Consider the following 17,392-nt stretch of genomic DNA (forward strand, 5'->3'; position numbering starts at 1 on the left):
CCTGAAGTTCTTAAGAGTAAGAATAGGCTATGGTGGATGCTTTCTACTGAAGAGTAAATGAGAAATAAAACTGGATAAATAGAGTAGAGTAAAACTGGGTAGACACTGAATGTCGTATTAATAGATATGGGCTTTACTCTTTTGAGTATGAATAGTATGCAACGTATCAGAAAGGATAATGGACCAAGAGTTAAGAAACCATGGAGACTAGTTCTGGTTCTGTCATTCATTAGCTAGAAAATTAGGGAGAAGTCACTTCCCCCTCTCTGGATACAGTTTCCTCATCTATAAAATTAGGAGTTAGATGCAATGGTTTCTAAGCTCTAAAATTCTTTAATTTCTAATGAAGCACCATTAAGATTTGCCAAAAAGAATGCCAGGATGAAATTAATGCTTGGGGGGTGGGGAGGAGGGGGAAAAAAGACTAGTCAGATCATGATTACTAATCTAAATAATCCATTTCCTTTCTTACATCATACATTTCCTGAAACCCCAGCATTCTCTTTGACCTCAAATTATCTTCTACTTACATATTGTATTTCATAGAACATTAGAAATTCCTCGAGATCAAAGACTGGTTGGGTTTTGCCTACAGTCAACAAGAATTTTTTAAGTGCTTCTAGGTGTCAGGCAGCGTGCTAAACACTGAGGATACAAATATAGGTAAAAATATTGTTTCTGCCAACAAGAACCAAACATTCTAGTTGAAGAAACAACATGAAAACAAACAGATATACAGTGTAAGTGGGAAGTAATTTCAGAGGGAAGGTGGAATGAGCTGAATTGGGAAAAGAAGCCAGGAGGTGCAGGTAAGGAATGAGAAGATTCTAGCCACAGAGAAGCGAAGGTCAGTACAAAGCCAGTCAGGAGACAGTATGCTGTCAGCAACAAACAGCAAGTCTAATGCTGCTGGATTGTACATGCATGGAGGGGAGTACAGTATAAGAAGTGAAGAAGGAGTCAGGGATGGATGAGCTCTAAATGCCAAATAGAGGATTTTATATTTGGTCCTGAAGGTAACAGGAAGCCACTGGAGTTTACTGAGGAGTGACATGGCCAGCCCTGAGCTCTAAGGAGATCACTGTGGCAACTGAGTAGAAGACAGATTGGAGTGGAAAGAGATTTGAGGCTGGGAGATCAACCCGAAGGCAACTACTTTAAGGGCAGTGGCTGCATGATGAGAGAAGGGGGCACATGGAAGAGTTGTTGTGAAGGTAGAAACGGTAAGAATTGGCAAGAGACTGGAAATTTGGGATGAGAGCAAGTGAGAAGCCAAGGGTGACACTGAGGTTGTAATCAAGGTGACTGAGAGGATGAATACTGGATAAAGAGTGGGCCTGGGAACCAGGAAGACCTTGGTTCAAGTTCTACCTCTGATCTATTCTGGCTAGGTGGACCTAGCAAGTAGCTTAACTTCTCAGTCCTTTAGGCAATTCTCTAAGATAAAAACTTGCATTAGTGAACAGAATATCCTCAGCCTGAAGTTCTCAATATCAGTGAAATCAGACTCAGTTCTTATCTCCACTCATCCTTAGTACATAGTGCAATGCACTGCAGATGGCAGAATCTTCAGAAATGAATTGAAGCTTATGGTAACTAAGAGCCTGGAAAAAAGCTGTAAGTAGTAGTAAAAAGGAGAAACATTTTTTTTATCTGTATTTTTTTTTTATTTTAAACCCTTAACTTCTGTGTATTGACTCATAGGTGGAGGATTGGTAAGGGTAGGCAATGGGGGTCAAGTGACTTGCCCAGGGTCACACAGCTGGGAAGTGTCTGAGGCCGGATTTGAACCTAGGACCTCCTGTCTCTAGGCCTGGCTCTCAATCCACTGAGCTACCCAACTGCCCCCGAGGAGAAACATTTAAAAAGAAGAATCACCAGGTTCAGTTACTGATTAGGTACAGATGACAAAGAATAAAAAGCCAAAGATGGTACTCAGGTTTTGAAATTTAGAATTACAGTGCTGAAAGAAATAGGTAAGCATCCTAATTATTTCAATTTTGGATGTTCATGGGGGAAGTGATAAAAAAGGCAAATTTGAGTTGAAATTCAATGAATAGGAAGAGCTGATAGTAAGAACTAAGAACCATTGCAAACTTCCCATTAGAATATGGGAAAATGGAACAGAGAAGGAGCTATGAGAAAAGAAGAAAAAAGATAATGGAGCATCACATGAGTCACGGAGAAGTTCCAGTAGATTAGAGCAAGTGGTTAATGGTAAATGTTAACAGGTAAAAAGAAAAAATTGAATATAAGTAATTTAATATTGGGGAATTAAAAAAGGAATTTATAATAAAGAAACTAAAGGGAGCAGGTATATACTGCACTTAAGAATCTAGAGGAACACTTCCTAGCTGTGACCCTGGGCAAGTCACTTAACTCCCATTGCCTACCCCATACTGCCTCTTCTGCCTTGGAATCAATACATAGTATTGATTCTAAGATGGAAGGTAAGGGTAAATTTTTTTCTTTTAAGTCTAGAAGGAGGAAGAGGAAATATGAAAATAAAAGCCTGAGTAAAAAAAAAAAAGTCAAGCAAAGATAAGTGATCTATGTGTGAAGTAAAGGAAAAAGAGTAAATAAATAGAGACATTAAAGACACTTCAATGAAAGAGGTTATACGTGGGAGCAATATACAGAAGAAGTCAGGAAAGGAAGGGCCCCATGTAAAAGAGTTAGCCTTCAAGGGCTACTTGTTCCTTATGATTCATACAAGGATAGATCTAATTTATTTTTTTATTTTTTTTTTATTTTTAAACCCTTAACTCCTGTGTATTAGTTCCTTGGTGGAAGAGTGGTAAGGGTAGGCAATGGGGGTCAAGTGACTTGCCCAAGGTCACACAGCTGGGAAGTGTCTGAGGCCAGATTTGAACCTAGGACCTCCCGTCTCTAGGCCTGGCTCTCAATCCACTGAGCTACCCAGCTGCCCCCGATAGATCTAATTTTGAGATGAAGTAAGCAGATAGTGCAAGACTATCCACCAAGCTTGATGTGACGAGGAAAGAAATAGAATTTGGAACTTAAGGTGAAGATGGAAGGAACACATTTAGTTAGGATCCACCTTTTAATAGTTCTATATATGCATTAAACATATATTTACAAAGCACTTGACAGGGAATTGAAGGGAAAGAAAATAAGCATTTATCAAGCTCCTTCTATATGCCAGGCACTGTGCTAAAATATTATCTCGTTTTATCCTCACAATAGTAGATTGATGCTCTTACTATCCTCATTTTACAGTTGAAGAAACTGAGACAGATAAAGGTTAAATGGCTTGCTCAGCTATTAAGAAATTAAGCTAGATTTGAACTCGGATCTTCTTGACTCCAGGCCCAACACTCTACCCACTGCACTATTAAGCTGTCATAATTAACATAAGTGAGAAAAGTATGTTTAGTTAAACCACAATTACTTTACAGGTGAGGAAACTGTGACTCAGGAAGGTTGACTCATCCAAGGTCACACAGGTAGTAAAGAAACAGAGATAGTATAACACTGTATGGTCTCTTAGATTTTGCTTCTAATCCCACAGAGGGACTCATTAGATAATAAATGTAATTATAAATTTCGATGGAATGCTAGAGATCAGCAATGCCAGGTATAAATATAAATACACTTATTTCTATAATGATAATATATAAAATTTTCTTATATACCACATAGTGGGAATTAAATGTGCATGGGTGTATCTGTGTTAGATGCTAAAGGATTATTATACTGAGTGAGATAATACGGTTAAGGTGATATATGTATGCATATTTCTTAAAATAAGAAGGCAGCATATAAAACCAGTTTATAAAAAGTAAATATTTTTGTGGGTCAGTGACTTAAAAATGCTGTTCTATCTTAGATTCATGGAATCTTAGAATGAAAAATATTTTAAAAGGTTCATGGTATCTTTGACAGGAAAAGCCAAATATTCTAAAATGAATGTTTTTATTTTAAAAATCTATGTTTAAATTTCCCAATATTAATTTCCCCTTTTTCTCATAAAATATAGTAAGAATGTTTGGTAATCAAAAACTATTATGATGAGTACTATAGTGTTCTGATAAAGCAATGATAGTCACTTTATAAATTATTTTAGCCATATTTACTTACCTATTTTGACTCTCCCCCTTTCCGGGCCTTCTCCCATTACTAGGATATTTGCTGGTTTCTAAAAAATAAAAATAAGAGTATTCAAGCAATTATATGAATACTTCTAACATGCTCAAAAACTACCAAAAATGTTTTCATAATATGATGGAAACACTAAATCAGTACTTTATTCAAAATGGCAAACTAATTGGCAAATATAGCATACATATTTTATGTAATTTCAAGTAAATACTAACAATTGTTTCATATCAATAAGTTTTGAAAGCAAGATTTATTTTAGAAGCAAGTTTGTTTTATATAAAACCAACATTTGCACTCATTTCACTTAGAAGAGATACTAATGCATCATATTTATCATTCTGTTAGAAGTAAATTCTCTTATCAAAATGTTTATGCAGATTTTTATTTGAAAGTACAATACCTAACAATTCCCTTCATTCAGAAAAATAGATATAATACTTCAATTTTAATACATAAAGAAACTCTGCTAGAGGAAAAAAGTCTAATAGTCTTCTAAACATAGATAGTTGGCTGTTCTTCCAAGCTACCTTTAAGACAGTAATGAAAATATAAAATATTTTCAAGAAGAAAACGGTTAAAATAAAGAATGAACTAGACTCATAATGAATTAAAAGATTTAAAGGGATCAAGTACTTTCACTAAAATACACTAACTAGGTACTCAGGTTGTATGTGTATATACCCTCAATATGTACTTACATCTATACTGATGGAGTTGAGAGTTTCCTAAAACAATAAAATCATGTCAGATTAAAAAGATACTCCAAATAAACAAGTTTCACAGACATATAAATTAAATCATTCCTAAATACTAGAAAGATCTGTGATTTCCTCTATATAGGAATATCCAATGTAGGAACTTTCTCTACCAATCAATTTCAGAAGTATAATCTTAACAGATATCTTCTTGACTTTAATACTATTATTTTTATTTCTATACCATGAGGACCCATTTGAAATAGTAAGGGCATATGGGATTAATAATTGCTTATTATTTCTACTCAGTCACTTTTCAGAATAGCCTTACTTCTGGAACAAAGTATTTAGAATTGGAAAAGTTGTTAAAATACCATCAAAAATAAAAAAGGAAATTTGTCTTTTAATGCTTTCTTCAATCTCCAGATATTTTATTTTATAGACTGATTGCATCTGTTCCAAGATGAGTATACACACAATGTCAAGAGATCTAGAGGAAGATTGTAGCATAGGATGAGAAGGGAAGTATAGAATGTGATCTGTATGAATCCTGGACAACTCTTGTCTACATCTTTTCATAAATCCTAACTCTGGGTCCATTAAATATACAAGAGACTTCCTCCAGATCTCTTAACATTGTGTTAGATGGAATATATGAACTATCTATTGGTTATCCCTTGCGCTGACTACATGATCAGCCTACATTCTTTTCTGGATATGTAGTCTAATGTCTAGTATGTACAGTTCAGTGCAATTCTTCATTGGTAATATGCTACAGTTTGCTCTTACCCCTCACATAACTTATCTTTGCCCTTTATGTTATCTACAATTTTATTTAAAGGCAAGTATTTCACAACATGCAAGTAGAGAGAATTATTTCAATGAGTCAAAAAAGATAAACCCACATGGCCCATTATACCTAGCCAATGTCAGGTCACCAGCCCAGATACCCAGACATCCAACCTGGCCATCTACTTTGCCTTGTGAACATAATACAACTGTTATTCCTTAAGTTCTCTACTTCATAGTTCTAGATGTTATAATCAAGTAAATACTGCCCCGGTTTCTAGAAAGTATTTAAGTTCGCTCCATGAAGGCTCCATTCATCATTCTCATGACTTTCTCTCCTAGACACCACTTTCCTATTGTATTTATATCCCTGGCATTTGTCACAGGGCTAGGCACACAGTGAAAATGTAGAATGTGCTTTTCTTTCATTAATTCACTGGAAGGTTAACAACATTCAAAAAGATGGTCTTCCTTTGCCAAGAAAAGCTTAGGTTCATTGAATAGAACTATATAATTTCATAAACTATACATGCCTCCTTTCCAGTTCACTGCCAAACAGTCATATTTGTCCAAGATACAAATACACTGATAGATGTACACTAATAAACCAAATGTGGACTGTTCAGTCTACTGCACTTATATTGTTTATACTCTAAAGAATAAAATCATTTTTTAATTAATTGTATTTTTTCCTCAATTACTTGAAAACAATTTAACCTTCATTTTTTATTTTTTTTGTTTAGTTTTGTTTTTTAAACCTTTACCTTCTGTCTTAGAATCAATACTGTGTATGGGTTCCAAGGCAGAAGGCAGAAGAATGGTAAGGGCTAGGCAATGGGGTAAGTGACTTGCTCAGAGTCATACAGCTGGGAAGTATCTGAGGTCAGACTTGAACCTAGGACCTTTCATCTCTAGGTCTGGCTCTCAATCCACTGAGCCACCTAGCTGCCCCTCAACCTTTTTTTTTTTAATTTGAGCCAAATTTTCATCTTCCTTTTCTCTTTGACCTCCTCTCTCCCTGAGACAGCAAGCAATCTGATATAATTCTAAATGCATAAGACTGTAAAACATCTTTCCATAGTAGTCATTTTTGAGAAAGAGAACTCAAACAAATAAAAGTGAAGAACTAAAGTGAAATATAGTATGTCTCAGTCTACATTCAGACTCCATAATGTAAGGGATAAAATTAATATGGTTTGACTAAATATAAGAGAATGTGGTCAATGATAATATAACTCAAGTCAAAATGACTTTTTATTTAGCAACTTTATTTACAAAATAGAAGGAAAGAGTAAAGTAGAGAAATGTGAAAGAGGGTAGAAAGGGTAGGGTAAGCAGTCTAACTAATCACACTAAATCAGGACCTCCTGAAACATTCTATCCCACAGGGACATTATTCCTAATCTGATGAATACAATGAGTAGGATACAATACAATGACACTTAGAAACAGACTGACAGATGAGCATTTCCTTTCTTTTGACCCCCTCTTTAAAAAGTTTGCCCATCACTGCCCTAAATGTTTCTCCAGGGCCTGGCTCAACTCAGGCAGGACTGGTCAACCCTTCACCAGAGGACCCTCAGCCAGAGAGGACTGTTTAGCCAGAGGACGGTGGGGAATTAATCATGTGGCCTCCTCCGGAAAATAATCTCTCGGGAAGCCAGGAAAGGAGTCAGCTTTTCACTTACCCACATTGTAGTCCAAAGGGGAAAATCCAAGAGCAGCCTTACCAAATGCTAGAGTCCCAGGTCCACCCTGAAGAAAGTCCTCCACCAGCCTCCAGAGCTTCAAAAGACCTCGAAGACCTTGTGATAAGTTTCAGCCACTTTTAAAGACCCTTCTTTTCATCATTTCCTGTTCCTTTCTCCACTTTAGGGGACCAATTGTAGTCTATAAATTTGCTTAGGACTACCCAAGTGGCAGTCAGTTGCTTCTGGAGTAGTTTGTGGACTTCCCCTACTTTAGGGTTGAGTAGTGGTGTATTCACTTTTGTTGATTCAATTTAAAAGTAGCAACAGGAGAGGTAATCCTATCTTCACAATAAATTCTTTCTCTGGAGGCAGATGACTTTTTTCATCATGAGTCCTTGAGGATTTCTGTGGATCACTGTATTGCTAAAAATAGCTAAGTCACTTATAAATGTTCATCATATAATATTGTTATTACTATGTACAATGTTCTCCTAGTTCTGCTTACTTCACTTTGCATCATACTTTCTAGGTTTTTCTTAAATAGTCCTTCAACAGTAGTATTCTGTGGGAAGCCAATAAGAGAATAGATAAAAATCTGAGACTCCTCTTTTGACCCCTTTTGTGACCCTTGCGATTTCTTGTTGAAAAGTATTGTGGCCTTATTGAAAAGCTTTAAGTTCTTAGCAAACCTGAATTTAAAGGGTTAACACTGTTCCCCTTTGACCAGGAATGATGCTGCCTGGCATAGTCAAGGCCAAAATCTTAGCGGGGGCAATTCGACCCTGAGAGGGATACTCCCCAACTTGGCTTCCTGATAAGAACCCAGTCAAAATTCAACCTTGGCCTTGGATCTATTCTGAAGTCAATGTTTTGTGTTTTGATGTGACATAGTTTATAACTTCTGCGCATCTGCAAAGTTTGGGGGGGGGGTCCTTGTGTGTGAAATGAGTCTTGAAACATATATATATATATATAAAACACTCCATGATCCTGGAGCCAAAGCTGGAAGCATGGGGTAAAAGACAACTCCCCTGTTCAGCCCTTATTTCCTTATCAACTAAACTGTCCTTATCAGATTATCAGAGATGATAAAGAGATCTCCACAGTATTCCATCATATACCACAACCTGTTCAGCCATACCCCAATTGATGAAAATCTTACCCCAGTTTCCAATTCTTTGCCGCCACAAAAGGAATTGCTATCAATATTTTTATACAAAAAAGTCATTTTCCCTTTGTAAAGATTTCTTTGGAATAGCAGATCTAGTAGGGGTATTGCTGGATCAAAGAGTATGCACAGTTCTAAAGTTCTTTGNTATATATATATATAAAAAACACTCCATGATCCTGGAGCCAAAGCTGGAAGCATGGGGTAAAAGACAACTCCCCTGTTCAGCCCTTATTTCCTTATCAACTAAACTGTCCTTATCAGATTATCAGAGATGATAAAGAGATCTCCACAGTATTCCATCATATACCACAACCTGTTCAGCCATACCCCAATTGATGAAAATCTTACCCCAGTTTCCAATTCTTTGCCGCCACAAAAGGAATTGCTATCAATATTTTTATACAAAAAAGTCATTTTCCCTTTGTAAAGATTTCTTTGGAATAGCAGATCTAGTAGGGGTATTGCTGGATCAAAGAGTATGCACAGTTCTAAAGTTCTTTGGGCACAGTCCCAAATCATTCTTCAGAACAGCTGGATCAGTTCACTCCACCAGTAGGTAGTATTAGTGTCCCAATTCTGCCACATCCCTCCCCCCTCCCCAGCATCTATTAGTTTCCTTTTCTATCATATTAACCAATCTGATAGGTGTGAAGTGGTACCTCAGATTTGTTTTAATCTGCATCTCTCTAATCAGGAGCGATTTAGAGCATTTTTTCATGTGATTATTATAATCTTCATATATTCATCTGAGAATTGACTATTCAGATCCTTTGACCATTTACCAAAAGGAGAATGATTTGTATTCTTGTAAATTTGACTCAAACCTCTATATATTTGAGAAATAAGGCCTTTATCATTGATATTTGCTGTAAAAAAATTTTCCCCTGCTTTCTTCTCCTTTTTTCTAATCTTGGTTTTGAAGAATGAAACCATTACTAGACAATTTTCAGTCATGACTAACATATGGACTCTTTTTTTTTTTTTTTTTAACAAGACACAATTGTTACAGCAGTGTGGGTAGTGTAAGAGGGTGTTTTAGGGGATGGTACTAGATGGTTAATATAGGCCAGTATCAGAAGATTTAACAGGTTTCAGAAGACTAATAAAACCAGTGTTAATAGGGTGAATGTGGGTTGACAGACAAATAGGACTCAGTCCAGGTCAAGCCTGACCACTCAATAACAGGGATAGATGTTGGATTTAATATAATAAGGAAGGGTGGAAAGGGGATTTGGATAACCCTAATATCAACTACCTAAACCTCCCCCAGATCTAAAGTTGTTCCCTCGTGGGAAGTCTTCAAAGTAATTTCCTACACTAAGCCTAGCCTCTCTGTCCTAAAAGATCCCCAGTCCTACTCTAGCTAAGGCTGCACCAAACCAAACCCCACTTTTGATGGTAATAGAGAAGTGGTCTATGGCAGGTTATCTGGGCCCAGGGAAAAGATCTTATCCACAAGGACCCCAGACCTGATCTTACAGACAGCTGGTCCAAAAGACTCAGTATTTCACCAGGAACTCAGTAGATCACAGCAAGTAGCAGGTAAGCTGTAGGATGGGAGATTAAAGTAGTACAGACACCAAGGAAAGTAGCCAGTCTTCTCCAGGTCAAACCAGAGAAAGACAACTCAACCCTCCAGGGTAACTGTCTGAATCCACTTTTACTATTCTAGAATTCTCTCCCTATTAGTCTCATGCCTCTGCCCTCTGCAAACTTACTTAAACCCTTTCTTCTTTATAACAGTAGTGATAGAAAAATTCTGAAAAGCAAGATAAGAAAATTGATTATAGTCATTATCTCAATGTTCAAAAGACTCCGATGAATGTGAAAATTAATAAATAACTCTAGGCCCCATACCAAACCTTTATTTTTAATAATTCTGGCAATATTTATATAACATATAAAACAAGTAAAGCAATGCACTGCGCCCATAAAAAAGTTACAGTTTCTATGTGAGAAGGATTAGTATCTTGCACTATAGGCAGAGCCTTTGCAGTTACTAATGTAGCTACAACACCTGCTTGCCAGATTTCTTTCTCCTATGAAAGCAAGAGATGGCTATCAGGAGAATATCATGTGAATGAGTCTAGAAGATAGAAAGACAAAGAAGAGGCATTTCTAGACACTACCATTAAACCTTAGAACTTTAATGGACTGAAACGTTTAACAAAATTTAACCGTTTATAATAAATTTATGTATGTATACTTATGGTAGTATATAATAAAAGAGATTAAATATATAGCTTTTATGCATTTATGAGTTACTAATATCTTAAACTTTATGTAGTAACTGTAATGGTGAGGCACCAGGGATGTTAAAATATAACCTAAATGGTTTATGGATACACACTGGGTTGAAGGAGAAACAGGACCAACCAGGATAGGGAGACTAGGGTTCACTATTTTAACTGACACAGGAATGGCAGTTGGCCAACGGTCACCCAGCTCACCCAGGCCAGGGCCTATGGAACCAGCAGGCAAAGGTAAAAGTTTATACAGTTTAATTGAGGGTAATTAAATAAAGGATGGGATAGGGGATTCTACACTTAAACCCTAGGGGCAAACCACAGGGGGCAGGGAAGGACTTAACTACACTATCCTATTGACCTAAGCCAGGCAGGGCCCAAAGGAAGCAGTACTGGCTGGAGTCACAGGGAAGGCTTCTTCAAACTTGGTTACAGCCAGGTTTGGTCAGCTCAGATAAAGGGCCTGAGGGTGGCTTTGGGGTCTCACAGTAATCCAAGGATGGTCACAGGATGCCAAGAGTCAACTCCACCAGGTGATCCAAGATACCCAGGTAGGGAGAGTGAGTTTGAAATGCTGTCCACCAGATCCCAAACTACTTCCCCACTTGGTGCAGCTCTTCAGGTCTTGTCCACTTGCTGAAAGCCTCCACCTCTCAGGATCCCAGGGAATCTGGATGCAGTTTTTCCCTAACTCTGAGATCTCCGAGGGTTAGCGACAGTTATGTCCAACCACTAATGGAGTCTCTCTCAGAGCACAAGCCCCACTTCCTGCTCCTTCATTCCATCTTGGAATCCTCCAGCCCTTCCTGCTAGGTACAACACTAACACTAATTAATCTTTCCCACAACATTACCTGCAAATCTTCCAAAATTCCCATTAAATTATCGGTGGCCAAAATAATCAAAACCATATATGTGGAACCAAAGAATGCCAAAGGATGACTATCTTAGAACAAACAGAAATGAAGAAAATCAAGTTTATAAAGAAACACAGATAAGCACATACTGAATATGTATTACTTTTTAAAAAAGCAAGCTATATGATACAGAGTAGTATATCATGCACAATCAATCCTTCCTTAGTTTTTCTTTGTTGATTGTTTTTCATGCTTATTATTATATATTACTATAAAAACAGATAACTAAGGGTCCCATAAAATGACATTTATTGCTGCCTTTAGAGAAATAATAATGCCAGTCCTATCAATTCCTTCAGTAAAGTTAATAACATATTGACTATTCATTTAATATGTGGATATCTGTTATTACTCCATGCATAATATCCATGAACACATGTCAACACTCACTTTGATTTACTAACATAAATTTTTTAAATTAATTATGGAGACATAGAGGGGATTCTGTAATATTCCTGAGCCTGATATTGGTAAAACTTTGCCATGTGAGAAAATAAACATTTGTAGAACTTCACCATTAACAGGTAAATTCCATCATACCAGAAAACAATTTAGATTAGCAAAGATCTACCTGCTTTACACTGTGGAAATTGAATGAACCACACTCACTCCATCTTGTGACTCAAATTCTAGATCTAACTCAGTTTTCTTTCTATTAAATTCTTTCTTGTGAGGAAACTTTATTTAGTGAGGAAACCTTTTCAACTCTGAGAACTGTGAGAAAACAGTTCTATTGTATCATATTAATCTAGTACTGCAAGACTGAGAAACTGGATTTATCTTTACCTATAGCTTGAGACCCCTAAGGACCTAGGGTCATGCTGACCAGAAAGTCAGTCAGATAAGAAGACTAATGCAAGTTTTCTCACAATTATACATCTCAAACAACCCATATGTCTTATCTGAAAATTGGCGTCACACTGGTAAATTGGTTGCTGTTTCCACATTCCTTTGATTGAATATACAGGGTAGCGGGAAACCTTTTATTTTCTGATTTCAGGGAATTGTACCAGTTCACTCTTACTCCCCCCAAGTTGGAAAGCCCCTAATCTTTCTTCCAATTAGAAATTATATTACCTAATGTTGCATCCTAGTTTATATCCTGTTAACTATTTACTTTTAATGCATAAAAATCTCTCTCTCTCCCTATATTCAAGATCCACTGCCAAGCTGAGGAGGCATGGTTCTAATTCATTATACATTGGTAGGCAGTACCCAATAAAGTGATATGCTTGGAAGCACAAACCTTTGTTTTCTCTATTATTTAAGATTTCACCTATCACAATACCCTTGCATGACACTACACTTGGGGGCAGAGATCACCCTATGAAGTTACTTTTCCAGTCACTTCTATATTAGAATCTGGCATGAGTCATCTTTTTTGATGAAACTCTTTAAAACTGAATTTTATTCCAGGTGATTTTTAAAACAATCAACAAACAATAGTCATGCAAAAGAATTACATATTGTTTAAACTTCTCAGTCAGGGGTATGCTTATAAAAATGACAAGTGGGCACAATTTGACTATTATAAGATAGTATCTCAAGGTAGTTGGATTAATGTTAAACATTTTTTCCTAACTGATCCCTAATACTTTGTGCTTCCTCCCTTGAAAACTATTTCCTTTGAGCATTTATTTACTGTGGCCTGAGTTTTACCACTTTTATTTTATCTCAGTGTATATTATACATCAATTTTATGTCATTTTTGTAAATACCTCCTCAGTCTATTATTTTTATTTCCACTAAATTGGCTTTTGTAGTAAAGTTTTAAAATTTTAATGTACTCAGGCACATTTATGCTATTCCCTGAAATTATTTTCCATTTCTCCTCCAAAGCTGAGATAATTACTCTATTCCATTGTCTTCCATTTTTCTTAATGATTATATCTGCTATCCAGATGGAATTTTCTCTTCAAATATTTATTGATATATTTGGTTTTTTTTTTAAAACATCATTCTTCTTTTTTTCTTAGCAAACTATCTCATATCAAAAACAAGATAGAAAAAGAAGAAAAAAATCAGCAAAATAAAAAATATCAAGTCTTAAAATATGTACAAGATATCAAATTCATGAACCTCCTAACTTCTGTAAAAGGACATGGGTATCTCCTCATATTTCTTCTTTACAGACTTATTCTTTATAATTGTAATTGGGAGGAGTTGAGATGATTGATCTTCTCATTTACAATGTTGTAATCATTTGTATTTATTATACAAATGAAATGTACTTGGGGGTATATGGTAAAGGTTCAAAGTCAAATTCCTTTCAAACTGATAACCAATTCTCCAAAGTACATTTATTAAATAATTAATTCTTGCTATATTTTAAAAATTTTCAAAAACATGCCAAAAATATTTGTGTGATCAAATTTATTTTGCTTATAGTTTCTCCTATTCACTGAAACGATATGGATTTCCCCTCTAATTCTTCTATTTTAAAATTAAGTCTTAAAATATTTAGATTATCATAATCAGTGTGGTTCTAACATTATTCTTTATAAATACAATTGACTTTTCCTAACAATTTTTATGAAATAATTATCCCCATGTTACACTGAAATCTATCATTGCAACTATTTAATGGCTAAGGTGGTTTCAAGCATTTTGGGTCCACTTATTGTGGCACTTGATTTATTATAATTTAAATTCCTTAGGAAAACCTGGCAATCTGTATTGTTTATTCTTTTATCCATTTCCCATTTTTTTGTGTCATCAGCTTGTTTAAATAGGCCAGGTTAAAACTATCTCCATTGTACCTGATATATGCTTATTTTAATTCTTGTAGTATGGTATTGATTTTGATCTTCACAATAACTAGTCAATGGTATTTAGACAAGATAAGGACAACTGATTTGGAAATGGCTTTTATATAAATAAAATTGCTTGCTATGTGTTAAAATATAATCAACTTAATTTTTTGTAATTTTATTGTTATTTCTTATTACCACACCTAACACCTCCCATCTTTCTTTTCTGAAGAAAGGTTAAACAATAAATAAGCAAGAAGCTTCTGAAAAGCTCATAAGTCAGTAACTTCGTTTACTACTTACTCCTAGAACAATATTTTCCAAAAATAATTTTTGCTACCAGACTTCATACTTAAGACAGTGATATTAAATTAAAAGTTGACTTAAGAGGGGGCAGCGACAAGATGGTGCCTTAGAAACAGCAAAAATCAATTTCTCTGTGAATACCCTTCAACACCAATCAAAAGCAAAGCTCAAGAGGGACAGAAAACCAAATCCAACAAAAAGACAGAGCTGCAGGGCCCTCCTGCTCGATTCAACGTAAAAGGTGCACAGAGAAGATTGAATTCTCAGGTATAAGGCAAAGAAATAAGAATGGTCCCGTTGCCCCTCCCCCACCTATTGTACTGAGACTTGGGCAGTTGGTGGGATCTCAGGGTGAGGGCTCCAACCAGGACAGAGTAACTTACTATCATGATTACAGGAAGTTTAGGGCTCTGATCTGGCTGGCAATGAGGCTGCTGGAGGAGGGAAGCAGATGAAAGGGAAGGCTGGTTGAAGCCTTCAGCCACCACATCTCCATCTTAAGACACCTATCATGAAAGTTTTGGCCCCAGGGCACATTCACCTCTGCAGATCAGTTCAACTGTTGAATCCAGTATAGCAGATATCCAGAGAAGAAGCCTCTAGAGGGCAGAAAAACTAAAACTCACAGAGCTAACAACAACAACAACAACAACAACAAAAAACGGCAGAAGCAAGTATATAAGGAAAGAATATTAGTAAATAGCAGAAGAAAAAAAAGAAGTTGCAAATAAATTAGGTGAACATAGAATAGTATACTTGTCAGATCTGTGGAAATTTAAGACCAAGCAAGAGATTGAGAACATTATAAAATGTAAAATGAGTGATTTTGATTATATTAAATTAAAAAGTTTTAGTACAAACAAAACCAATGCAACCAAAATTAGAAGGAAAGCAACAAACTGGGAAAAGTTTTATAACAAAATTCTTTGATGTAAAAAGGGAGATGTTTAGGAGGATTGGGATGTAGTTTTGGACCAGCAAGTAAGGTGTGGAAAGGCCCCTCCTCCTCCACAGCCAACCCTATTTACTGGGAGACAAAAGGAGATCCCCTTGGGAAACTGGGGACCCCTAAAGTGCATTCCAGGGTTGAAGGAATGGTGTTCCCTCAGGGAGAAATGTGTGACACCCCAATTGGATGTTGGTGCCAGAAGGGGTACAGAGAAACTTCCCCTTATTCCCACCAGGGGGTCAGGCTTAAAATAGAGATCAGTCTGACTCCTTTCACTATTCCTTCCAGTAAGCCTCCCACCAATTGAATCAAGCCAATCTGATCTAGAAAATCTGGAGTGCTTATTTCAGGAACAACAAAGCAAAGGGATTGGAAATAGGGGTTCAACAGGAAAGGGGGTATAGGATATCCCTAAGCCAAAGTCCATCACTCTGCCAGGTACCCACCAAGCCACAGACCCAAAGGTCAGACACAGTATTCCCCTTTCAAAGCTTCACTTTCCCAAACCCACTAATTATATTACTAAAGCTATGGTGGTTGTAAATCTAGGTGGGATACAGCTGAGCAAAGCCCAAGGCAAGTAGGGTTCAGGGAACATCTCCCCGTTAGCACTGTAGATGGTACAAGTGAAACATTGAAAACAAGATGTATCAGGAAAAGCAAGTCTTCTTTATAAATCTGGGAAAACCCAATGGCCACTTCTGGGGATCACAGAGCCAGATTTCAACCTCCTCCCTCTCTGTCTTCTTCCCCCCAAAAGCTCCTGGTCAGGGTTCTTTTTCCCAGAAGTCTCTGTCTTCCAACTGTCACTTGGCTCTTCTTCTTCCAACATTCTAATAACAGTTTTTTCAAAAATGTCAGGGCTTGCTTTCATTCTTACACTGACAAAGATTTAATTTCCCAAATCTATAAGGAACTGAGTCAAATTTAGAAAAAAATCAAGCCATTCCCCAATTGACAAATGGTCAAGAGATATGAATGAACAGTTTACACATGAAGAAATCAAAACTATCAATAACCACATAAAAAGTGTTCTTAATCTCTCCTGATTAGAGAAATACAAATCAAAACAATGCTGAAATATCACATCATACCTACCAGATTGGCCAATATGGCGGCAAAGGAAAATAATAAACATTGGAGGGGATGTGGCAAAATTGGGACATTAATGCACTGCTGGTAGAGTTGTGAATTGATCCAACCACTCTGGAAGGCAATTTGGAATTATGCTCAAAGGGCCTTAAAAGAATGCATACCTTTGATCCAGTAATACCACAACTGGGTTTGTACCCCAAAGAAATAATAAGGAAACATACCTGTACAAAAATATTCATAGCCACGTTCTTTGTAGTGGCAAAAAAATTGGAAAATGGGGGAATGTCTCTCGATTAAGGAAGAGCTGAATAAATTGTGGTATCTGATGGTGATAGAATACTATTGGGCTAAAAGGAATCATGAACTGGAGGAATTCCATGTGAACTGGAACAATCTCCAAGAAATTGATGTAGAGTGAAAGGAGCAGAACCAGGAGAACGTTGTACACAGAAAGTTAAACATTGTGGCACAATCAAATGTAATGGACTTACTAGTAGCAAAACAATGATTGTTATAAAGAAAGGAGGTCCTAGGGAGATATAGATATGCAGTGATGTGGATGTATCTCTGTATTCTCCCTAGGTGCAGATGATGGGGGAACACCAACCCCAATCACCCTTGCTAGCTGTTATAATTTCCCCTTTCAATAACAGTTGCCCAGG

General features: G+C 36.6%; 1 protein-coding gene across 2 annotated transcripts in view; it reads right to left on the bottom strand.

Moving 5' to 3' along the window:
• Positions 1-17,392, bottom strand: part of CDK19 (cyclin dependent kinase 19) — a 230,395-nt gene that overhangs the window by 27,039 nt on the left and 185,964 nt on the right. For both annotated transcript variants that reach the window (XM_044676702.1, XM_044676701.1), the window contains exon 5: positions 4,102-4,159. In XM_044676702.1, coding sequence (XP_044532637.1) covers positions 4,102-4,159 — 58 coding nt within the window. The remainder of the gene's footprint in view (positions 1-4,101; positions 4,160-17,392) is intronic.

Source organism: Gracilinanus agilis, chromosome 4 (assembly GCF_016433145.1).
Source record: "Gracilinanus agilis isolate LMUSP501 chromosome 4, AgileGrace, whole genome shotgun sequence".
NCBI lineage: Eukaryota > Metazoa > Chordata > Mammalia > Didelphimorphia > Didelphidae > Gracilinanus > Gracilinanus agilis.